The 27268-nt window shown below is 32.3% G+C and overlaps 1 protein-coding gene across 1 annotated transcript; it reads right to left on the bottom strand.

Moving 5' to 3' along the window:
* Window positions 1-22881: 22881 nt before the first annotated feature.
* On the bottom strand, window positions 22882-26787 carry LOC148597977 (uncharacterized). Its single transcript, XM_088561240.1, has 2 exons — window positions 26656-26787; window positions 22882-25021 (listed from the first exon to the last, which is right to left on the bottom strand). The coding sequence occupies exon 2, from the start codon at window positions 24995-24997 to the stop codon at window positions 23093-23095; it is 1905 nt and encodes a 634-aa protein (XP_088417366.1). The 5' UTR covers window positions 24998-25021; window positions 26656-26787; the 3' UTR covers window positions 22882-23092.
* Between the last annotated feature and the right edge of the window lie 481 nt (window positions 26788-27268).

The following is a 27268-nucleotide window of genomic DNA, read 5'->3' as shown; positions in this document are numbered from 1 at the left end:
AGTGTCTGTAGTATCCTTTATCTCAAGTTTTTTGGGGTAGATGCAATGTATCAAATCTCTGAAACTAGGATTGTTTAAAGATAATACGTCATCTATATAACGGAAACTGAGATTAAAGGATCTAGCTAATTGATATTCTTTCTTTTGGATCAGATCAGCTATAAAGTCAGCCTAATCAGAGGTGGACGAAAGGGGAAAGGAAAAATGTGCTAGATAATTGGTCGCTACATTAAATCTGCTTCAATTTCTGAAGTTTACGACTCTTGAATGGTATAAGCCTCCCATATTTACCATATACAACCCCCCCCCCCATTCAAAAATCCCATCCCCATAGAATCCCCATTGCACATTTCTTATCAAATAGTTATATTATCAAATTGAATTGAAGATACGCGTTTTTTTAAACTAGATCTAATACATATTTTTAAATCAATAAATTGTTTAAAAATAATTTCCCCGTCCCCCCATACACCATCCTTAATCCCCATCCCTCTATACACCATTCCCATTCCCCATCCCCCATATACCAAAGAATTGGAAGCTTTCTCCATACTTATGGTACTTTGAGTTTTTATTGTTTCATCACAACATAAAAAAACCATTTGTTCAACGTCTCATAGATTTTCTTTCCTCTTTCGTGTACTCCGAACTTGACTTTTTACGAACAACTCTGTGGGTATGTCAGATGAAGTTTACCCTACCGATGCACCTAGCCCATGCTCCCATTTTTGAGTGAAGGCCGAGTTGCTCAATTACTTTTGTTATTTTGTTCGTATCATTTTGGTTATTCTATATTTCTATTGTATGTGTCTATTGCCCATGTCCTGTCTTTGTCCCTGGAATACATTTTTATAATTCCTGTCAGACTTTTGGTTCTCATTGTATTACTATTACTCTTACTTTGTTTTATGCAGTGGTCCACGAGTCGTAGTCGACATTCAGATAGCCCTGACGACCCGAGAGGAATACAAAGACAAATATATCAAAGACAAAATTACCAATGGTTTACCAAAATTGGCCTCATACAGAATTGGAAAGACCCATGTTGTACTATTGGGTAATAAATATAGAACCTTTCGGGTTCATTCGATCATACATGTTACGGCAATGCTGAGTTATATCACTCAAAAGTGTTTACCATTTTAATATTTTTGATTTTGAGTACTTCTTAGACTTCAGAACGCGTGTAATGCATTAACCAATTGAATAATATTTCAATGAAAGGGCATTTTGTGTAACGTCCTTGTATCTGTAGATGTCTTCTGTGAAAAATTAGGAAATGGACTGAAACGATAAAAAGGACAATGCAAAGTAATCATTACATTTTTAGGGGCTGATCCAGACACTTTGAAAAAAAGGATGCCAGCCGGGGTTCCTCAGACAAATTTGGAACAAGAACATTATTTACCATTTTCTGTCAATTTTACAAATGAAAATGACAAATTTTCCTATTGAAAGGAGGGATGCCTGCCCCTGCACCCCTTGGATCAGCAACTAATTTTTATGTTACCCTTTTCTGTATAGGCAGTTCTCTTTCACGAAAAACGCGGGGTCCGTCGAAAGTTGTTGAAAATGTACAATGTGTATTTTTATCAAAAACAAAAACTTCCAAGTCCATAGTTTTTTTAAAGATCGTCTAAATAATATATATAAGTGTATGAGCACACCACTGAATGATCGCATAGTATGATACCAAATTGATTTTTCTTGTAATGAGAATGTTATTTGTCTTCGTCGTAGATCAGCAGTGTTCTTCTGAAATAACCAATAACAGCAAAGATGAATTTGAATGGCCTTCTACTGATATTGGCAAAACAGCAACAGTGGATTGCCCAAACAATTTTGCATTTCTTGCAATCAGAAAGTGGTAAATATGTTATTGTTTTTTCCCTCGTGGTTCATTGAAGACCAATATGTGGCCTTGGGCTGACATTTTCATCGCGTTGATTTTATTTTCTCTTTGACAAATTCACCATACTTATTCTCGTTACACTCACATCAAGAAACGAAAGTAAAATCTTTTATATAATTAAAGAAAGAAGTAATTTCCCAGACATGCTCTTCGAACGAGTATTTAAGGGGCACATGTCTTTCCAAAACTCTGAGTTTTTAAGTTCTAATGTAAAACATATATACATGTTATGCAAAGCTCAAACAGTGGCAATTTTGTGTTAAGAAGCATACTTCAATGCGTGATATTTCTTGTCGGATCTGTTGGTTTATGGCGTATACATTTCATATTATTTCCAGTTTGCCAGATTCTTCCTTAAAAGACGAGACGTGTACGTAATGAACACTAGGTCTTACTCTGTGTGAATCCATTTTTCAAATTGTGATGTTTATTGTTATAGTATACCAAAATGGTCCAGCTATATTTGATAACAGTCGGTTTAGGAATGTATGAGCATAATAGTTGTTTGTCTTATTTCACAGATTATACACAGTCATAGATTCTTGCAATTGTAAAATGTTTCAAAAATACATGTATAATTAAATTCGGGAGCCCCATATTGACAAGAGAACTTGTCCAATGTTTTATGTTAATATCATTACTGAATACAGAAATACAAGATTTATACCAATCACCATAATTATAAGCATATGATGACACATCATACATAATACATGCAGCTTATGTTAGCCACCCATTAATATAAAAAGACAGATGTGGTATATACATCAGATATTCTTACTTGAATTACAATGCAACCTTGTGGTTGCTTAGAAGATAACAGTTTATTTTAACACCTTCTATATTTCAATGTTTAAAAAAAACAAACATACATACAAAATCCGTTTTTAAGGAGGTAGTCCTAGGGTAAGGGACACAACTCCTAAGAGTCATTGGAACGTTTGTATTCAGCATTTTACATCAATGCCATATAAGGATCTAAGTAACTTAGATTGATTTCATTCTGTGTCAAATGAAATCTTGATAGGCTTTGGTGAAATTGAATATAATACAAACATATCACTGATTTCACGAGTTATGTCCCTTACCCTAGGTCTACCTCCTTAAATGGAATATAAAGAAAAAATAAACAAAGAAAATAATAACATTGAGGTTGTTCTGAATTACCAAACCATGAAAAGTTTAAATGTGAGAAATAGCTACAAAAATACACATGTCAAGAAGAATTATCGTCGCCTCGTTAAATCATAGCGTTTTCTGCATTTAAGAAAAATCAGATGTAGCAGTGAGATTCTACAAACTATTTTTTTTCTAAAATCCTGTTACTAAGGTAATTCATTCCAATATATTTGTTTAGTTTCAGCATGATGGAAAATGCCAGCAATGCTGAATGGGGAGTGCCAGATTATTCCGGTTGTCCTTATAACAGCATTTACACCAGGACTTTGGAGAATCTTTCAAAGACTAACGTAACTAGCAGTAATATGTATATAATGATATATTACAATGTAGAAAAGAACACTTTAAGCACTTCTCTTTCTAAAGATCAGGCAAACTGTGTATAAGGTGAGGCACACGAAGAAAAATAACTGCAGATGTTTTATTGCATTATTCAATTACATTACCAAAAATAACCATTTAATTTTTTGAAACGTTTGTCTTCTTAGATATTGATAGGTCAAATTTTGTTGAAATGAACTTTAAAAAAGCGGAACAATTTTCCCGTACCTTTTCCCTATTGAAGCAGTAAAACAAATGTCTAAGTCATTGATGCTTCGGGAAATAAATAAATAGCTTTTTTGGTTGTTTTTAAAGATGTTTTGAATGTATTTGAGGAATAAAAGATCAAATTGAGCAACAATATGTGCCATTCATTGCCTGATTCTTACTCAGAGTGGTGCTTAGTAACTGCTATTTGTTCTCGTGGTAACGTGATTGCAGGGTGGGAGGTACATAATTTGTACACTATAAAATTGGTATTCGCTTCATCTCCGGAGATAGAATGACTACTAGTTGGCTTTGAGTGGGAGTATCCGAATTGCATGGTTACCTGCAGGATGTTGCTTAGCCCGTCAGACAAGTAACAAAGCAGGTTCGATAGATGACGACTACATGGTTTTGAGAAGGACTATCCGAGTTACATGCTTACCTAGAGGATGTTGCTTATCGTGTCAGAAAAGTAACAAAGCAGGTTCGATCAATGACGACTAGTTGGCTTTGAGAGGGAGTATCCGAGTTACATGCTTAGCTGCAGGATGTTGCTTAGCGCGTCAGACAAGTAACAAAGCAGGTTCGATCGATGACGACTAGTTGGCTTTGAGAGGGAGTATCCGAGTTACATGCTTACCTGCAGGATGTTGCTTAGCGCGTCAGACCAGTAACAAAGCAGGTACGATCGATGACGACTAGTTGGCTTTGAGATGGAGTATCCGAGTTACATGCTTAGCTGCAGGATGTTGCTTAGCGCGTCAGACAAGTAACAAAGCAGGTTCGATCGATGACGACTAGTTGGCTTTGAGATGGAGTATCCAAGTTACATTCTTAGCTGCAGGATGTTGCTTAGCGCGTCAGACAAGTAACAAAGCAGTTTCGATAGATTAATAAGAGGTACCGGCCTTAAAATCATAAAATGTATGACATAGAACATGCAAGCACACGCAATCAATAAAAAGCATTTTCAAATTTGTATGTCTCCGATTTATTTTTTTTATAAGTGTATCTGTACTTTCGATGGTCATGAAACATGTTTCGAATCTGCTACTCTATACCTAAAAATAAGAAACCATTGTCGTAAAAGCAAAGATCTTTGCTTTAATAAGAAGAAATAGAAAAGTTCCATGAGGTGTCAATAATAAATGATTGATGAGGTGTCAAATCCTCTACGAAATTCTAAAGTCACAGAAGGTCATGTTTATGATTATAGAATTTTTGTCATAGTCATAAAATTCGATTTGTCTTAATCATTATAGCTTAAAAACTGAGTGAGTTTGTGCTCCAATTTATTAATTTATAAGAATGGCATTTTGTTAAAAAAGTTAATTTGTTTTACAGCCAATGCAGCCAATGTTCAGATAGATTTGCTGTTGCTCACAAAAGAGTCACCACAATTCACTAGTTCTGATGTGTCCTTATCTTTGAATGTTATAGAACATATTTTAGATGACAAATCTGTATTTTCGAATAAATCAATGATTGAGGAAATGGTCGAAAGTTTGAGTAATTTACTCAACCTTCGAGATGATGCAATTTCTAAAAAAAAAAAACAAACTAATCATCTGAAAGGTTAATATCACTTTGTGTTTTTATCTGATTTAAAGTAAACGATGATATGAGAAAAATATGATTACTTTTAGTATTAAGGAGGTAGACCTAGAGTAAGGGACACAACTCTTACAAATCATTGGAACGTTTGTAATCAGCAATTTACATAAATCTTATGTAAGCATCAAACTAACTTGGACTGATTTCGTTCTGTTTCAAACGAAAGCTTAATAGGCTTTGGTGAAATTGAATATGATACAAACATATCACCGAAATTAAAGAGTTATGTCCCTTCCCCTAGGTCCACCACATTAAGTACGTCTGCAAAGAGGTGGTCAGTTTCAATGAACATTCTCGCCAATAATATTGCTACATCTAGCGATAACTTCTCTGTTGTTCATGAAAATCTTGCTCTACTTGTTCGACAAACGGATCCTAATAGATTTAATGGAGTTATCGTTAATGCAATATTGAAGGCTGGTACATCATTAACAGATAAGGTATGGATATATAAACCTTATTCGTTATATGGGTTCAATGGTGTGATCATATTCAGAAGTTGATAATTAACGGGTTCAATACAAAAACACCAAATATATAAATATGATACATTTTGGTGTGCCGTACACGTGTTTCAAGAAGTCATCCCTCATCTGCAGGATAAGAACGAAATGCAAAGTTAAAATCAATTGTTTACACTAAATTTCAAACCAACACATTCGAAAAAGAAAGCCAACTTTTGCACCAAGAAATTCTACGAAAGTGGTTTTCCTGGTGTCTAATATGCCCTTTGTTAACAGTAGCATTTAAAAAAAAGATTCAGGACATGATAAAAAATAACTCGGTTACTCATTAAAACAAATTGTTCCTGAAACCCATAATTACAATAATTTTGATTTTTAATTTTGATTTCTTGCTGAAATTGAATCATAAGCATGAAACTATTATGTATCGATGAGTTTCTTTCCCTGTACTAAGGGTTTTTAACGTCCTTTGCTACTCTTACGAGTATTGCACGGACGGTTGATACACTTACCCCGTGTTTCATGAGACATTAATAAATTGCAATGTAACATGTCAAAATAAATACGAAACATAATTCAGTAAATTAAGAGTTATTGCTGAATTTGAATCATAGGCATTAAATCTGTACCAATAGATTTACCTCTCCTATCAAAATAGGTACGCAGTTGCAGTTATAACGTTTAATTTTTTTTTCAAAGATAGAAATTAAGGAAGGAGATGGTATCTCTGCTCTGGACTCTGGCGTAGTGGTTCCATCTTCAATTTTTGATACAACTCTGAATACATCATCGAAGTTTGCATTTGCTATATATAGTAACACTAAACTATTCACGGTTAGTATTGGTATTCAAGTTGCAAGTGAAAATGGGTGCTTATACTAATTGAAGATCAAAGATCAAGTTATCTTTCACGAATTTGAGAAACGATTGGTCGTTCTATTAGTTAGGCTACGTTCCACTCGCGAACAAAGACTTGAATTTCTTATACTCGTGAAAGATAACACAATCCTTAACATCCACTGTATGAAAATATTATTCCTTCAGTATTTTGTTGAAAGAGAGTCTTATATGTGGATGTGTCATGGTTTTGTTATTCATCGCTAATTTTTTCTTCACAACTGAATAGGTTTACGAATTCATTTTAATACGTTTCCTAACAATTGTTTGTAAAAATAATTATTAAATATGAATATTATAATAAAGAACTTGAAATGACAAAAATGTTTTAAACATTTAATTCATGATAATAATGTCTTTCAAATGTATTAAAAAGTAGAACATTTTTTGCAAATTTTGTATTCTTGACGGGAGATTTGCATGATTTCAAATCTAAGAAATAAATCAAAACTTCATTTTTTCAATACTCAGTTAATTCTGTAGCTGCCAATTTAAAGAAAATAACGATACTTTTAAAATGGTGGTTTCACAGAAAAGTCTTTATGTTTTCTCCTTTCTGATGGATTAAAGTCTGTAAATTCACTATTAAACCATTCAACACTTTATGATTTTCAGTTGCATTTTAGGCCAATAAGACCCTTTATCGCCGCATCTCCTTTCCTTTCTATAATAAGTCGAAGGACAGAAAATGGTTATTTCACATTGGGATGGAGAATTTGAATGCAAATAATTTGGAAATTGGTTGAAAAGCGTTTTAGATTCCACAGTTAGATTTCAATTGAGAAAAGACAATACACTAAAATGCAGAAGAATGTAATAATGTAAACTTTATTTAATAATGTAACAAAGTAATCAAAAATGAGTTTTTTTTGTGAAAATATGAAATTATACACATCTCAAAAGTTGTTTATTCTGTATAGATAATGGGATCAGTGTTCTAACCTTTTGTGACAGGTTATAGACGACACTAACCTATCGACGTCCAACGTAGATGCACCAAATAAAGTAAACGGACTGGTCATATCTGCCATTTTACAGAAAACAGATGTAAGGAACCTTCAGTACCCCGTAGTGTTTAGATTCAAACATTTCAAGTTCTTCAAATTATATTTTGGTAAATAATTCTTTCAGAATTAAAAAGTTAGTCATGTAAATATCAATCTCTTTGTCTCAGGTTTATAGTCGTTAAAATGAATGATTTCGTTACATGTTTTAAAATACTTTTAAAATAGGACGGAGAACATCCTGGTGTTGCTGGTCTATACGTCTAGACGTTTTGCTGCTCAGTGTGGCTTTATAACTGCATCTGTGTCATTCAATACTACTTTGCAGGTGATATCTAATGATTACAGTGTTCATTTGTTTGTATTTTCATACAGTTTTCTCAGTACTTCCTACATTGGACAAGCTTTATATAATTATGTTGAAAAATGGGATTTGATTTTACACTAAAGCGACACCAACTTCCAGTTTCTTTTTATTTTCACTATTTTAAACATTAACTTTTATTTTTTGCTTTGCTGTTTTTGCTATAATTTGAAACCATTCGGCAATTATCCTTGATAAACTTTGTAAAAATTAAATTTCAATTACTGGTAAGAAGAAATAAAGTTGTTATGTCAATTTTTGCTTTCATTCCAGTTTGTTTGCCGCATGTATTCCAAATCCTTTTTTATCTGCTTATGTCTGTTAGGTAGACATGCATAACAAACAATTTTTCCATCAATTTGACTTTGAGTAACACTCACCCAATAAAACATTTCCGAAGGTCCTAAAAATAAAGTATAAATTATCTGTTGTTTATTTCTTTGTTTTAGAATTCGGACAATCCACAATGCGCTTACATCGTTACAAAGGGTGCGTCAGATCTTGTGTGGTCAACCGGGGGATGTAATGTTACAAACCATATGCCAGGTAGTCACACGTACTGTGAATGCAACCATTTCACAAATTTTGCGTTACTGATGGTAATTACATAAGACGAAGAATTGAATGTTATTTTTGCTATATTTTTATACGTTTTCATTCTGTTAACTACCCAATGCACCTTGTATTTATCTACAAAAATATTTTAAAAAAATTCAATCAAACTTCTTTCGTTATCAATTTTGTTAGAAAAAAAGCATGGTACAATTAGGTATGTTTTTGTACTTTATTATGGTAATGATTATCCTGCCATTTAGTGTACAATCACTCAATAGGTAACCTTTTTGGTGAATGGTGACAAATTTGGGGGGATGGCATTGTGTTGAACATTGTAATTCGACCTTAACCTTGAAAAGTTTGAATTGAAAAGTGCTCGACTTGATTACGAGAGTGAATTAACAATTGCAGAAATGAATATCTTCGTTTGTTATATGTACATCTTCAAAAAGTTTGAGAAATGCAATTACGTCAATATTCAGTATAGACAATTTAGTTATTTCATTTTTCAAAAATATGAGGTATGTGCTTTAATTAGAGAGTTAGTTAAAATAACAGTGTTATTGCATTTATATACGTAAATGTGGTTCCAAACAGATATTTCATTACACGAGGTTGATGCTTTGTGTTAACACTTGACAACAAGGTAATGTTGTCGAATAAAATTAGGAACGCTTCAGTTCTTTTGTCGAAGTTAAATCATAGCTTCCATGCAAATTCAAGGATATAATAACCGGTTGCTTTCTAGGGATGTTCCATTGAAATTAATTTAGAAATTATTATAAATAATATTTCTATGTGTAATTTCTCTATTGACCAAGTATCTGACCCGATGCTTGTTGTATGCCAGAACAGCTGACCTAGGACCAATAACAATGCCATATATCATCTTAACGTTTAATAACTAAGAAATGAAAATAAGATGCCTTGAATGGGGATATCGTTAAATATGAATATTTTTTTTATTATATAACAGTTGATCGAAAAAAACTTCTGTTGTTTAGAAGAAATACGTGTATTGAATTCAATATTTATCATTATCTCTCTTTCTGACCACTAAGTAAGAAACGAGGCAGAATGCATCCTAACTCTATGGGTATTTCAGATTTACCTCTGTGTTTGTCGACGGATTCAAGATCTTGACACGACGTAATGTTGTTTATTATCTGTATTCTAGGATGAAGATGCCCGTTTCCAAAACTATACGGAATCTTGTCCTATGTCTCCAATTATAAACTTTTCAATAAATATTCAACTGTTAAGACCAAATCCTCATCATGACCATGTTGTAGGATCGAGCGTGTTTTCCAATATCTCACGTAGAAGGTATATTCGCTATTTCAAAGCTTTATTTCTCTGCCTCATCCAATACTTAACCACGCATCTTTATGTAAATTAGTACAGTACAACGGAAGTAGCTTTGCAGATTTGTTATCAGTAGTGATCATACGTTGTGAATATCTTTTGATATCCTGTATATTAAATTATATACGCTAGAGAATGATATGTAATGAATCAGAAAATGGTTTAAGTTCTGCGGAGGAGATTGACTCGGAACATCGACTGTCATTTTCTACCAAAAACATCTCTCATTTTTTTCCATTTCTTTTGTCTTTTTGTTTTTATTTGCGACATGTAAATAGTCTCTTCGGCTAAGCGTTAGGTAATTTAAGACGAAACCATTCCTTAAAAATTTCATATTGGACTGATCTGAACCACGGCAATATCGATATCGGATCAGTTATTCTGTATTGGCCCAGTGTTAGTGTCATCTGAAGGGATACTATAACAGTTAATGAATAATATATCATTATAATGATATTCATTATAAACAGGATATTTATCAGACTAGAAATAGGTTGAGCAATGCAAACCGTGCGGCCTTGACGTTTATATCCTATATTGGCTGTGGTGTATCTCTACTGGGGTTAGTACTCACTCTAATCACGCAGGTGAGTACACGTGCATTGCATTCATTAGTATACATAAAATATTTATTTATGTAGCTACCCTACCGGTGCACATTATCCATGCTCCCAGTTTATAGCAGAGTCTGAGTTATTCATTTACGTTTGTTCCTTTCTATGTATTTATTTGTTATTTAATACTTTTGATGTGTTTTCCATATCTGGTCTTCGTCCCTGGATTACATTCTTTTGATTTCCGCTAGAATCTTGTTTCCCTTGATTACTCTGTTATTAGTTAAATCACCAAAGATAGAGAAAACAGGAGATAACGACATTACATTTTTGAAATCAATATTTAAAATAAGAACCTATAGTGCTAGAATGTAGCGAAAAACACTGGCAATGTATTGCTAAAAAAGTTGATAATCAAATTTCAGGATGTATGTATTCTTATGAACCATTCCTAAAAAAATATAATTTTTTACCTTTTTTGTGCAACCATAAGGTGACCTTTGCATGTGATCCATTTAAGTTGTTTTCGACATTTAATTTTAAAAGTTTCGCATGATACGTATACGACCTCTGCAACCTTATCTATCGAGAATAACACGTTTTGTTTAAATATATAGGTCAACATGCAGACAGGGCACAGTATTAAGAAAAATATATACCTTTATATAAAATTTCTATTATAAGAGTACAATACTCTTATGTCTATCATTTCTTTTCTGCGATACTCAAACAACATACCAGAGTTGACGTTTGTTTCATCTATTGGTAAATACAGTCGTTTTTATTAAGTAAGATACCTCTATATTATGTCATCTGTCGTATTATTTATGTTATTTGTTTCATGTTTCCTTTTTAATGAATTTTGACAAAGAATATTTATATATTTACATAAATATGTTTGTTTTCCATGTTTGGTCTTTGTCCCTAGATAACCTTCCTTTGATTACCACTATAACCTTTGGTTCCATTGATTATTCTTTAAATGTTATTTTGTCCTTATGTGAAGTCCTTCCAAATATTTATGTTTTTAAACAAATTGTTGCAGGAAACTGCGGAGAAAACCCCCATCAAAGATACTGATCAATTTGTGTATTGTTTTGGCAATGACAAACGTTATATTTTTGATTGGTATTCAGAAACATGCGGTCAACCATGATATATTTTGTAAGGTATGTAACGCATCTGCATTAACATAACTATTTGACAAAAGCAAGTTAATTAAATAAGGCACATATTCACCTCGAAAATTACCCGTTGATTTGTAATTTCCCGTTATTTTCAAATGACCTGAAAACGAGTTTAAATTTAAATCCACTTTAAGAAAAAAGGGGGAAGGAGGTCGATTTGAGTCTTGTGAAAATGATAAACCGAAAAATGGAAAACTCAAAGAAAACAAATTCGGAAAAAGAAGCCAAATGCCAAATCCATGATCCATAATCGAGAATTATTACAAATAACATTACAATGAGTTGAGCCTTAATATTTAAGGGCTCTTGAATTTTGTACTGCTACAAATTCTAGATCGTAGATAATATATAACAAATCAAAATGAAACTACTAAAATTATACAAGACATTTAGTGTTAAAAAAAATAGCGTACTCATTATTTTCAGAAATTGGTAGGAAACACTGTCATTTCTATTGTTTTGACATAATTGCTTTCTTCAAAAAGCAATTCCCTATTTACACATGCCGGGGCCACAAGACATAATTAAAGCATAATGCAAGAGTAATCTGCCTTGTCGGTAGTTATTTTAACATAGGATCAATGGGGAAATTTATTTATTCTGTGTTTTTGTCAAAATATGTTTCTATATCGGATGAGACAAAAATATGACCTCGAGGATACGTATCAAATTCAGCTAAAAATCAACCTCTACATTGTGTAAAATTTGGTCAGGAAATAATTTAGTAAAAAATAAGACTTGATCTTCACTATTGTGGCTATATAAATATACCTACGCAAATGGTGGACAAAGGGAGATAACTCTGTCATGTGTAAATCTAGAATTATTATACGAAAAACTAGTCACAACGTGAAAGATGTTAGAATATAAAAAAATGAAGATATACAGATTATATAAATATCATTGCAGCATCTCTACACTACGTTATATTGTCCGCTGGATGTTAGTTGAAGCATTCTACATGTACCTTGTTCTTATTAAAGTTTACAATACTTACTTCTCCAAGTTTCTGTTAAAATGCAGCCTATTTGGTTGGGGTGAGTATATCAATCACGGATCTACATGGGAATTTCTTTTTAGTACATAATAAGTTGGTGCGCGTGAAGTATGTTGTTATAACGTTTACTCCTGTGTCATATTTTACCAAGACTTTTTTATGTAAACAAAATTTGATAACGTAAAAAAATAAAATTGTAACCACCTATAACAATCTTACAATATCAACTATAATGACACAATGTCCTTCATGTAATTGTATGTTGCTTATTTTCGAGGAATCAAGTAAACATATTTGCGGGTTACATTTTTCGCGGTATCAAAAATATGATAAGCGTGTTAAAATCGAATTCACGGGTACTAATTTTCGCGATTACCAAACACATTGAAGCTAAAGAACAAAAATCCATTCTCTCAGTTATAATTGGATTTGAGTATACATTTTGATTGCTACATGTATATACATGTAGTCGAAAAATATTGATCCTTTGCGGTTTTTTTCCCATTGCGGTTCTTAACACGGGGCAAGATCTAAATTTACTTTTGATGCGAAAATTCTCTTGCTGAAAGCATTTGACTCCGACGACTAAATTGTGTTCAATTTTAACAGTCATACTTACGTACAATGTTATTACATTGTAGACATTTATTGATAGACAAATGAGAACGATGGAGGTAATTATCGGTAAAAAATAACGAAGCCAAAGGTGGCACCTAGCTTTTTGTCTGATGAAAAACGCTTTTAAAGTATACATCTCTGTTACTTGTCCACATTTCAAGTATTGTTGTACTGTATGTCCCAATTCAAAAAGTGTAAATAATGTAAAGAAATACTAATTTAAAAAATAACTGTGCGTATCATTTTAACTGGTATAATGTTACACCATCACATTATTGTTTGCTATTTAAGTAAATTGAGATGAATGCTGTCAACGTCTGCCAATATTATGGAAGTCTTTGAATCCATTAATCCCTGAGTTTTTATGTGTTTTTAAATATGTTTATCATATCAGTTCAATACAAAAATACACATAGTGAAAGTTACAAATTATTTTTGCCAAGAGCCTAAGCGACTTCTAGGAAGATAAAAATACGTTTGTACTGAAATATTGACATGCTCTCAAAATATGCCGAAGAAAACATTTTCAAAACAGTTACAAAAAATGAAGGACATCAACAAATCAACTTTTTAAAGATTAAATTACATTATTTCGTTTTAAGAACCAATCTATACATGCTAACTATTAAAGAATAATTAAGGGAACCAAGGCTGTAGCGGTAATCAAAATAATATCAAAGACTGGACATGAAAATCAGACATACACAACAAAGGACATGAAGTAACTAAAAGCAAATGAGCAACTCGGACTCCACTAAGCACTGGGAACATGGACCAGGTTCACCGGTAGGGTAAGCGTCCTCTGCTTTTCTAGAACAACCGCCGAGTTGCTTAGAAAAAGTCAAGTCAAGGGTAGAAGAACGAGGAAAGGAAAATTATGAAATAAGTTTTCATGGCGGAGATTGATACACCATAACTATCCACGAGTTCATGATAAAGATAATACGTCAGCTATATAGCGGAAACTGAGATTAAGGGATCTATCTAAACGATATTCTTTCTTTCTGGTCAGATCATTTATAAAGTCAGCCTCATAAGAGTGAAGGAATAGATCAGCAAGTAGAGGAGCACAATTTGTTTACATTGGAATGCTGACTGTTTGTTGAAAAACGCGTCCACCACACTGGACAAATATGTTGTCGATTAAAAATTCCAGCATTTTATAAACATTTTCCTAATTTATAAATAAACAATTTATCCAAGGCTTTTTGGGGGAAGAAAAAATAATTTGAAAGAGGAAATGATTTATTATAACTCACTAAACATTTCATAAATTAATTTAAAAAAAAAATCATTTAAAATTTTAGTATAGACAAAAATGTTGCATTAATATATTAATTATATTTATCTAATGCTTAAATGAGAAATCTTAATAACTTAATCATATTTTGACTATAGACCAGCTACGGCATTATAAACACGATGTGCTGTGTAGATTTACCAAACGTTCTCTCGTAATATGTGTATTTTAATAAAAAAAAAATAACATTAAATACAAATGTTCTTGTTTTTATCCGATGAGTTCTTGTTTTAATTCGACGATTATCAACGATTCTTAATATAGAGAAAAAAATAATACGATGTGTAAAATTTATTTTGAAAAAGAAATTGATTTATCAATTTTACTACAAACCATTTTGAAGCTTTTCGTTCCTTTTTGGTATCTGTCATTTTTAGGAATGATGCTTCTTCAGTGTTATATGCATAAAAAAGATGCACTGTATTATAATTCATTCCTAATTTTTCGGATGCATTATATATTTGACGAAAATCCAAATAAATCGCAAAATATAATGATAATTCCTTAAGAAATGTTCATAAAGGGGCTTAACTCATATGTTATACTGTATGATGGGCAACGCTATTACTATTTATTGGAAATAGAAAACATGTTTGGGTACCAAAGGCAACATCTTTTTTTAATTAATTACCAATATGCAGACAGTAACATAAAGAATAATATAAAAAATAAAATTTACTGAATTATAACTGATGATACCGTCCGATGAATATTGCCACGATAACAAATTCCAAAACGTTCAAACCCCCAAGATGTATTTGTGATGTTGAAGGACACATGTACACCAAGCATATTAATGTCTACCTACGTACGCAAATTTCAAGTAAATTGCCACATGTGGAACTCGCTCATGTATGTAAATGTTCAACTTCAGAACTGGGCTGAGTATCAAGGCCTTTATGTATTAAATTAAATATAATGGTGGTCAAAATATCGGAAAAGAACATGCATGTTATATAATTTAAGATGCATAATGTATGTAAAACAAAAATAAACAAACCAGAAACAACGAGAATAAAACAAAACAAACCAGGAAAAAAAAAACGTTTTATTTCTGTATCATTGTCAATATAAGGAATTTCTTGGCATATATTATTAAATAATTGCTGTCTTTCACCATTCATTAAAAAGGTTCACCTAGAGAATAAAAAAAACATAATATATAATATAGAAAGCTTGGATACTGCTTTTTTATTATTTTAACTTTACAAGTAACGTATCATTGTTTCTATTCACGTTAAAAATCCTTATACATGTATCTGTAATTATATGTTTGTGGGATTATTACATCTTGCTTTCCATGACCGTATCTGCCCTGATGTCATATGTCAATGTAATAAAATATAATTCGATTTTTTTTATAGTGTATGCACCATATTGAAAAAGATAATCCTTTGTATGATTGGCATAAATTAAATGTCAAGGCTATGAAAAATATATGTGGGGACAAAGGGTGCATGGAAGGTTCATTCGCCTATAAATAGTAGGAAAGTTCCAGCAATCGAATGTATTTGTAACAAGATTTTATGTGAAAAGGCTGAACTAAAACGGTAATTAATTTTATTTGATTATACGCGTATTGTAATGTGTTGAATATATTCATTGCAAGAATTGATTGCTTGTGTGAATGGTGATATATTTGTAAGTGTTTGTGACATATTTTCACACTAAAAATTAATTGTTAGGAATGGAAAGTATACAAACTCTCATCTTTATAGTAGAGCACGTGTCACACATTCAGTATGGCCTATTGATGGCATAATATTTGTAGCTTTCAATATCTGCGGCTGATTTACAGTACACGCGCTTCAATGAATAACCTCTCTCCAGCAGCATTAGAATCATATATTTAGGAAAATTTAAAAACCAAATCACTTGTATACAAGAAGTACAGAACTATCGAGATAGGAAGGCAATTCATCACCGAGAGGTTCTACATGGTAAATACATAGATATAAATACTGTAAAATATAATTATTACATTCGAAAAATAACCGTCAAAACATTTGGAATTATTGTGAAGTTACCCATTTCTTGAGTTTTGAATGGAAATAACGTCACGCACCAACAGTTTGTAGTTGCACTACTGGAATTTTAGCTAATAATACATTCAAATGATCAAAAGTGCAATTATTAGATCAACATAATAATAGTTATTTTACATTTTGTATAGTCAGACTGAGTATAAAAACCGAAAGTGACTTGTATTCTACTAATTTTTCACCATATTAGTAAATATTGTATACACGGAGATTCAGTAAAGATATATATATATATATTTTTTTTTATTTTGTTTCTTTTTTTATCTTAAAGTAGTAATGACCTTGTTACACGAATTTCATTTTTACTGAATTGTATTTTCAAAAGATACAAACTTTAGCTATGATAACGAAAAAATAGGACAGAAAATACAACATTAAGACAAGCAGACAACTTTTATCAGGTAATTTAAAATTAATTGAAATAAGATACCAATTTTAGCTATGATAACGAACAAATAGAACAAAAAATACAACATAAAGACAAACAGACAGCTTTTAACAGATAATTTAAAATTAATTGAAATAATATCAGATGTGGAGATACTATCTTATGTAACTACTGTCGACAAAGTCTATCCTGATTAAAGTTGTAATTATGAATGAATTTCTCATGTTTGTCAGGAGTCATCTGTATTTTTGGACATTTGCAAAATATTTTGTACAATTAAGCAGTTGTAAATATGTATTTCATTTCGTTCAGGAGACACTGCGGGGGAACAAAAGTAATACCAAACTGTGTTTAGACTGAATGTTTACGGTTTGATTTCCAGTAATAAAATATTTTTTTAACTCTTTATCTTCTCTTTCAACTTTTCTTTCTTTTAAATAATTAATTAAATAAATATAAAGTGATTACTTTTTTTTTATCAAGTTGAAGTGAAAATAATTTTTCTCTTTTATAAGTCCGTACATGGTTCAGGTCGCAACCCTCACAATTCATCGTGGCCTTTTTTTGGTGCCACGACTCCTCATTGTACCACTTTAAGAAATCCAATTTATTTAAATAGTCTTGTCAGACTTTCAAAAAAAAAGCAAAAAAAAAAAATGACTCTGACCCCATAAAAGACCCTCATTCTTAAACTTTCAGACCCCTAAAATTCAATCCAACATTCAATTTGTGGAATGACACATTGTGGTATATGTTTAAACAGATCCATTCACAATTACTCAAGTTATTGATTGGAAATGAAGCTTGTTTTTTTTTTCTGGCCTCTTAATAGATCATCATTCCTAACCAGTTGTTGTCAAAACCACAGAAGTCCATTTTTGACTTCCTCTGAGTGTGTGACACATTGTGGTACAATATCAAGGTATTTAATTTACTTAAAGTCAAGTTATTGTCAAGATATCAGGAATATGATAGTTCATCGCCCATTTTTTGATCCCTTATTACTATATGGTTCGAGTCAATTTTTGTCCCGTTAATCCTAATCGGTTAACAAACCGAAAATCAATACTTTATTTCCTTTCGTGCGTGCTATGGCACCTTGTGGTATAATTGCATAAAGATTTATATACCTATACTCAAGTTATTGAACCGTCCACGGGCGACAACGACGATGCCGACAGCATCCTACCATTATACGGTCGTATAAAAATATAAAAAATCAAAACAGCGCTCATAAACTACCACTCTTTCTAAATATAGCCCGACAAAAACAGAGTAAGCATGTAACCGTAACAAGAAATACATTGCAAAAGAGTAAACATTTTTTAAAAAGTTTTGATCTTCATTTTATCCTTTGAAAAATATATTATATTCTGAGCAAGCAATAGAAAATTTCAAATACTCTTTATAATCGTGATTATTAGAGTTCTGTTGAATCAAGAAAAAGCTTTGTGAATTATTACTAAATTTTGATTAATCTTAGGTGCTTTTGTTATTGCAAAATGATATGTTTTACAACATTTCAGGCGATGTAAATTAAAGCGTTCATGGTTGTTAACAGGGGAAAAGTAAATTCTCTTTAATATTTTTGTCTTGAGAAAATTAGGATCTTTTAAAATCAATACGGCATTTGAATAAAACCCCAGATCCAGTAATGTAAAGTTAAGTGGACTGTCAATCTGGTAAGAAGTAAAATCGATCTGTGTACATCAAGATTCTATGATTAGTTAAGTTTCGAAATGCGGACCAAACAATAAATAAGTTTATACAAGTAACATAGTTTTCAGAGATTCCTAATACTTTGCAAGAAATAAGTCCTAATCATCTTTCAAATATACAAAAGAAGTTGTTTACAAAATGCTGGAATTTTTAATCGACAACATGTTTGTCGAGTGTAGTGGATGCGTTTTTCAACAGATGGTCGGCATTCCAATGGAAACAAATTTTATTCCTCTGCCTGCTGACTGTTCTTTCACTCTTATGAGGTTGACTTTATTGCTGATCTATTGCTGAGTATTACAGTAAGGCTTTTTTTACTTTATCAAATAAATACGCTGTTTTTATCATTGTAGAATTGATTGAAAAAATGCAGATAATTAAAATAGTCGAGATGACCATCCTTGTAATAATGGCACTTTGTCTCTTACATGCAACAACTTATGGCAGAATGAAACATGTCGGAATGCCACCGCGTGGTCGCCTACATGGTAACTACTTAGATATAAATGCCGTAAAATATCATTATTGGTAAATTGTTTTTTCCCTTTGATCATGTTGACAGATATGTTTTCTATCTCTCATACATGACAAGATATTCGAAAAATAACCGTCAAAACATTTGGAATAATTGTGATGTCACCACTTTTTTCTGGGTTTGAATGACAATAACGTCACGCACCAACAGTTTGTAGTTGCACTAATGGAACTTGTGCTAAAAGTACATTCAAATAGTCACAAAAGCAATTATAACATTACTGTGCCCCAGGTGGTTGAATGGGGTACCCCTGGCGTGTTACATGCTGGGGTTGTCAGGTTATAATACGGAAAACCTGACTGTAAACCATAGTGGTACACCGTGTTCGGAAATATGCCACGTTCCTCACACGTTAAAGAACCCTACTGTGGTATTCTCCCGGACTAGGAACCATAGAGCTCCGCCACAGGAAGCTAAATTGCCCGACCCTACCCACCTCTCTCTATTTCCAGTGGCAATCAAAGTTTGTCGACCCCCTATTGTCCTTGTGTCCCATCCCTTTTTCATTTCATCATCATTTCATGTTCATTTTATCATCAATTTCATGTTCATTGTCTGAATATAGCTGACATATTGCTGCTCGGACGTTAAACCCCAACAAACAAACAAATTATAACATTACTGATAAACATACTAATATCTACTTTCGATTTTATTTTGTCAGTATAGATATCGAAAACAACTACTATTCTATTCATTGTTTTCTATATTAGTAAAGATTGTATACACGGAGATTCAGTAAATATATTTCTTTTAAATTTTGCTCGGAAGTATATATTGTTGCCAGGAAAAAAATGTCATATATATGTAATACCGTGTGAAAACAAATTTTACTGCAAATTGTAATGATTTTAAGTAGATGACATAAATTGGACTGAATGTTTACGTTTTGTTCAAAATTATAACAGTAGACCAGTGTTATGATGCATTTTTGGACATTTAGTTATATTTATAGGTCTGGTTTTAAACAGCATTTCTTCTTTTATGTATCCTAAAATAACTGACTGTTAATCTGAACAGACCTTTATGTAATTTGGACCTTAACAGTTTTGAATATGTCTGATTTCAAACTACGCTGACAATTTTTTTTTAAGATTACTGAAATCTGTCTCTTCGGTAATGTATTTAAAAAAAAACATAAAATAGAACAAAAATACAACATAAAGACAACCAATACCAAGTAATTAAGACTCAAATGAATAAATATCAGTTTTTACATGAAAATATGGAGATATATTATGTAACACTTCTCTTTCCGGTTCCTATTAATACTGTAGATGAAGTCTATCCTGACCTTCATTACAGTTGAAATTACATTTGTATGAATGAATTACTCCTGTTTATTAAGAATCATCTGTACTTTTGGACATTCGCAAAATATTTGATATAATTTAAAAATAATACGTATTTCTTTTATTTCTTTCAGGAGACACTGAAGGAGAATAAAAGCAATACCAAAACTGTTTTTAGACTGAATATTTAAGTTTTGATACACAGTAATGAGATGTAATTTTAACTCTTTACATACTCTTTAAAATCATCTTTACATTAAAGAATCAATTTAATAAATATATAAGTTGCTTGGTTAATATTTATCAAGTTAAAGTGCAAACAGTTTGTCTCTCTCATTCGTCTTTTGGGAATGTTTGTTTATCAAGTGCATGCAAAATAAGGATATTTCAAATTATTAACCGGACAGCAGAAACATCCTTTTGCCTGTATCGCTTTGGGTCCCTCATTCTAAAACGGTTCAGGTCACAACCCACAAAATTCATCCCAGCTTTTCTTCGGTGGTGTGGCACTAAAGGCATATTGCGGTACAATACCAAAGAGTAATCAAGGGAACCAAGGTTATAGCGGTAATCAAAAGAATGTAATCCAGGGACAAAGCCCAGACATGGAAAACAGACACATACAACAAAGAACATAAAGTAACTAAAATCATACATACAAAGTAACAAAGGTAAATGAGCAACTCGGACTCCACTAAAAACTGGGAGCATGGACCAGGTGCACCGGTAGGGTAAGCGTCCTCTGCTTTTCTAGAAACACCCGCCGAGTTGCTCATAAAAAGTCAAGTCCGGGGTAGACAAACGAGGAAAGGAAAACTATGACCCGTTGAATAAATCAGTTTTCATGGTGCTGATGGAAGTTATTAATTTACTCCAAGACAAGTAATTGTCCAGATAGGATAAAAATGAATGATATTGGCCCCTTTTCGGTACAAAGATTCTAAATGGTTCAAGTCAAAACTACAAAAACAAAAATCAATCCCAACATTCCTTTTGTGGTATGACACCCTTGTGGTATAATTGCAAAGAATTCTACTCTTAAGACCAGGTATCATGGAAATGATACTTTCAATATTACCCAAGAGAGCCTTTCGTTCCTAGACATCAATTGTGAAATTCAAGATGGAAAAATGTCTACCTCAGTTTTTTTACAAACCTACGGATGCACATTGTTACTTAAATTATCAGTCCTGTCATCCTCAGACGTGCAATGATCTTCTCAATACTTTTTGACGCTGACGAATGCCGTAAGGCCGAAAATTTGGGCTCTATTTGCAATATTGTTACGTTTTTTTCATATTTCATTTGTGTTTAGTTCCTTTTTACTCTTACACTAACAAGAATTGCACTGCAAAAGAGTAAACAGTTTGTATAAAGTTTTACATATATTTTATCCGTTGAGAAGTATATCACATATTAAGCTATCAAAAGAAAATTTCAAAAAATCTTTTCAATCGTGAATACTAGAATTCTGCAGAATCAAGGAAGTGCTTTGGTAAATATTGTGATGAAAACAAATGGCCAAGGTAACATATCGGACTAATTCTTACTGAATTTTGATTAATCTTAGGTGCTGTAAACATTTTACACATTTCATCAATCTCAAGGTCATTTAACAAAAAGTGCCAATCCACAGAGTTCATTAGGTCATTAAACTTGTCTCCATCTTAATTGTTATACAACCAGACATTTCTATTAAAAGTCTTTGTCATGTAACGTTGACAGTCCAAAATTATTATTGGTGCATTATGATCGCTTATAGATCTAGGTATCTATAAAACATCGGAATAGTTACATTTAATGTCATCCGATATGTTGATGGGATCTAGCAAGGTTTTAGAACGATCCCGTCGGCTATCAATAGCATTTTGTAGTTTAAAACGGTCACTAATCTCAAATAGTTTTATTATTTTGTGTTACAAATCACCTGTAATTATGATATTATCATTTATCTGAAGAGAACTATCGATCGCATGAGAAAGTCGTGCCCAATATCCGCCGTCCGACCTGTCTGACCTATATGTACAACAAAGGACAAAACAATTACTGTCAGCGCTTCAATCCAAATTGTTTCATCTGAGTTTGTTTCGAGTTCAAGTTTTCGATAAACCGGTACAGTGTCTTTAGCATAAATCAGTATACAACCTCGTGAGTTATTTCTGTTTTTTTTCGTGTCATATGTGGGAAAGTATCGGGGGACAGATCTTTTATATCAATACTGGTATCAAGATGAGTTTCGGTAATCGTTACCTTATCAAATTCGTCTAAAAAAAGTTTGGAAAAATTCTAGAATGTAATCCAGGGACAAAGACCAGATATGGAAAACATACATACACAACACAAATATTGATAAACACAAATGAACAATTTTGATTACCAAACAATTATATTTTTATATATATATCAAAGTATGATGACCAAAAGCACCTTACCGGTCAACATTAGTTACATACAAGACATACAAGGTTTAACATATCAAGCAAACACCGAATACCTGGTTTATGAACTTATAAATCCTTTTATTCATATCTGCATTAAAGGGATAAAAATTGTTCAGGTTGATCTGTTATCAACCCATTTATAATTTGTGAATATCATTATATGTGAAATGTAACATGCTCAATGCGACTTTTAAAATTTTCTCAGCAGATTTTATATGCTGATCGCTTCCTATTATAAAATATTTTTCATTGACAATCGTGTTCAGGTATCTTAATATTAATTCTTTTTGTCTGTACTGTTTAAGATGATGAGTGCAGAGAAACTTTAGGAAATATATGTATACCATAGGGGATATATGAACGTATCCAGTCCTGATATCTTTAAAGATTTGTTCAAGTTCAATAGGTAGCAGAAATGATGACTTAAAGGTAATTGTACGAAGGAAAAAATGTTGTATGACACGGACACAATATCGATTACTCGACAGGAGATCCGCAATGTGGTTTGGTATGCTAATGTAAGAGTTTGCCGATATCATACCCTTCTCTCGTGTGCATTTGATGATACAGTCGTCAACAATTCCCATACATCTTTTATAAAGTTTAAGTTTATAAAACAAAGAAGCCAATTGACACCATCCACTGATGCAGTCACTTTTTGAACCTACTAAAATGTAAGGTAGAATTGATTTGTAACTTTTGTAGAACTGTTTATTACCAGACACTGCATCATATGGTTTATATTTTGAAACTTTTTCATAAGCAGTTGATGCAAGTACATACACCAAAAGACGTCGTGTTGAATTTGTTGACTCTGAAATTTTGGATAAAACTGTCATGCACTTTAAACATTTATCATAATTGGGCAACAAAAATATTTCTAACCATGGTAATGGGGAAACGATAGACGACGTTGTTCTCTCCCCTTGCTCTTCAGAACACGAATTAAGTTTACACTCCTTTTCAAAATTTACTAATGTTTCTGAAGTACGAAGTGCTTCCCATTCTTGACTCTGAACTCTGAGCAAGCTCGTTAGCAATGCCCCGTGTTCGGTATCACTGAATCTATCTTCATAAAAGTTTACCTGTGGTATGAAGTAATGAGGACATATTCGGTACTTCACATAATATATAAACCGCTTTAAACAAGTCAAGTAACAATGTAATAGGTTGTCTGGTGACCAGAAATTTGCAGGTTTCTCTTCTGACAGCCATAACATTGTAGTCTTGATAAAATATGAACAGAGTAGATCCTCATGTTTTTTCTTTATTATGTCTGATAGGATCGTCTTCATCATCGCATAACACAAGAACTGAGTGTGACTAAACGAATGAACCAATCGTTTTTCTGCAATAGAAAACGAAATTTTCCATTCTAAGATATCAGATTGTGGCGTTTTAGAGCCAACCGGAATGAATAAAATACCATACTTGGTTATGTCATCAATGAGTTGAGGCTTTAGTGAAGAATTCCGTGTTCGTTTGACCCAATCGGCGGCTTGTGGAATCCATGTCTTACAACGGAAGCAAATTAGACTCTCGTATTCAGCTCCCTCTCCTGTAAGCATTAAGCACGGTCCGTGGATAATATGCCCATCTTTCTTCCCGAAACACCTAACTGAATAACTTGAAATATATGATCCATTTCCGTGATTGACAGCATTGTATGTAAGAAACAGATTATCTACATTTGTGGAATTTGCCTTCTCATTTTCAAATCTAAGCCTGGTGTATCCAAGTTTAGTGTCATTTGTATCCATTATGATGCTGGTGCAATCATCTGATTGGCTTGTGTCAGACAACGATTCATAAACGTGAATATTCTTTCGTAAAATCATCACATCAAAATCACTGTCTGGAAACTCAAATCCATCGGCTTTACTTCCACCTGCAATATTTTGTTCAATTTCGAAGTTACTAAATATCTCAGCAAAGAAATAGAATTTCCGTCGTATCTTGACAACATCCTCCGATCCATATACCTCACAAAGATATCGGTACAAATCCCGTGGATTTGATCTATCACAATTCGACATCATCATTTTACTGTTCAGACAGAAGTATATCTAACAAAAAAGAAAATTAGAAATGGAAAAATGACAAAGATGTTTAATTATTACTGTATGAAAAAATGGTTATGCAGGTATGAAAATTTAAATATGGTTCTACCTAAAAACAAGGCAGGGATTATTCATCATATTTCAAGATAATCAATGAAACTCTTTAGATACATTTGTTACGTTCTGGAAACTGTTCTTCCAATGTTCATCACCTAAAATTTGCTATATATCGTGAAATATTTTTGACTGGAATATTTTTCCGTTATATGCTAGTAAAACGTAACAAAATCGTAAGTATTAATATCGCCAGTAGGCAACTTTTATTTTGCCTTTTAATATTTGTGTACAGTTTCTATCAATGTTTATAAAGAATTTCCAATAAAACAAATTGAAATTAAGAAATGCATGATTCACTTATCATAAGATTCTGCCTAGTTTTAAGGCTGAGCTGTGCATAATTTCAAAGTATAGACCAGATCTGAATGTTGTTAAATTTTCATGAGGTAAATACAGCGAAACCTGTCTTAACTGACCCATTGATAAACCGGTAACTTGTGTAAACCAAATATCTCCTGAGGTCCGTTCATATCAATTTAAATAATTTGTACTGCCTGTACAGTGCCTTACCAAATCAGGCCCACTGCTTCGGTGGTGTAATATCTACTTTGCCAGATTTATTTTAGACTTCATATGAAGATGGAACGGATAAGTGTTCGGTAATTTTGATGTTACCCTTATATTTTAACGTACGTGTTTTTACTGCTCATCGCCTGGATGTAGCTGAAATATTGCTGTGCGGGCGTTTAACCCTAACAATAAATCAATCAATCATTTTACTGATTACCTTTATTTATCCCATCAATTTTCCAGTAGAAAGAAATTTGTATTAAAGTGATTTCACTGTAAACGTTTGCAAATAAAAAAATATATATCTGTGTTTTACATATGCCCTCAGTGTCTTTATATTTAAGTAGTAGTCTTTACATGTATATGGGTCATGTAATTTATGTTAGATGTGATTCATCCCAATGGGTACAATGAAAAGCAACACGATAAATTCTTTGACATTTTAAGCAAAATATTAAAAATAAAAGTATGTACATGTGGGCTTTCCAACCAAGAATCACATTTTGCACTATTCAGTCTTTATGATGACATGTACAACTTTTCATTCAAATCTGGCTACTCTTAGGGGGCAATCCACACTGAAAATCTAACACGTTCTATTGCAATTCAGTGTCATTTACAGATTTGTCCCTTAATTTCGAATTATACAGTACATTCTACATATTTTTTATCTAAAAAAACAAGGGTTATATGAAAAGCCACATGTTAATCTACGTTTACTATAACATAAAAACTTAACATAAAAAATAAAAAAGGTATGAACCATGAATCTCATTTTGCATGATTCTTACCTGGAGTGTTACTTAAAAATGAAAATATATGACAAATATTAAGTACATACAGTGCATTGAATGAAATAGGCAAGAAGAACCGAAACTAGATAACATCATCATGTTTTTTTTTTCTTTTTCTACTTATCCCTGGATTGTATTGTTTTGATTTTCGATAGTACCTTGGTTTCTATGACTACTCTTTAAATAACGTAATAAAATCGATGATTGGCATATACTTACATTTGCTTAGTTTTCGATATCGAAGTTTATCTTTACATCTAACGTATCCGATGACAATCTTTCCTTCACAACCAGGCGATTCTAAAATGATAGAGCTCCTCTGATTGGTTATTCTAAATAGGGATGTAAAATGTGAATTGCAATTACTATAAATAAATCATTGTAATGTGTTGAGACTATTATAAGAATCCGCGTCATTTTGATATTATGATTGTAAGAAATTGTACGTCTCGTGGTTAATAAAATGAATGTTCCAAAATATCTTAGCTGTCGCACGTCCATACCATATCGCGAGGATCCGTTAAAAATGCTATCAATCTCATTCACACATTACACTAATTGCTTCTATAGACCCTGATCAAATGTGTAAATTAATAAATAAATATTGAGCCAAAATACAATACGACTAAATCTGTTATCATTATGAAAGTATTTAAAGGGCATTTCGAACAAAGTATGTCTTAGAGGTTTTCCATGGTGCATATTTCGAAATTTTAAAGTCAAAGCTCAACAAAGTAACGTAATTTGTGCACCTCTGTTATTTGTCTGTTAAACCGTTCTACTTAACTTGATAACATTTCTTTTTTTTTCTTTCTTTCTTTTAGCAAAGTAT

Source organism: Perna viridis, chromosome 14, assembly GCF_037379345.1.
Source record: "Perna viridis isolate PV_CMFRI_1.1 ecotype Kerala chromosome 14, ASM3737934v1, whole genome shotgun sequence".
Taxonomy (NCBI): domain Eukaryota; kingdom Metazoa; phylum Mollusca; class Bivalvia; order Mytilida; family Mytilidae; genus Perna; species Perna viridis.
The sequence above is the reverse complement of the archived record's forward strand: the minus strand, read 5'-3'. Positions and strand labels throughout refer to the sequence as shown.

Bases quoted from the DNA above. Each gene is read 5' to 3' on its own strand.
- LOC148597977 (XM_088561240.1), bottom strand. From the start codon at position 24,997: ATGATGATGTCGAATTGTGATAGATCAAATCCACGGGATTTGTACCGA.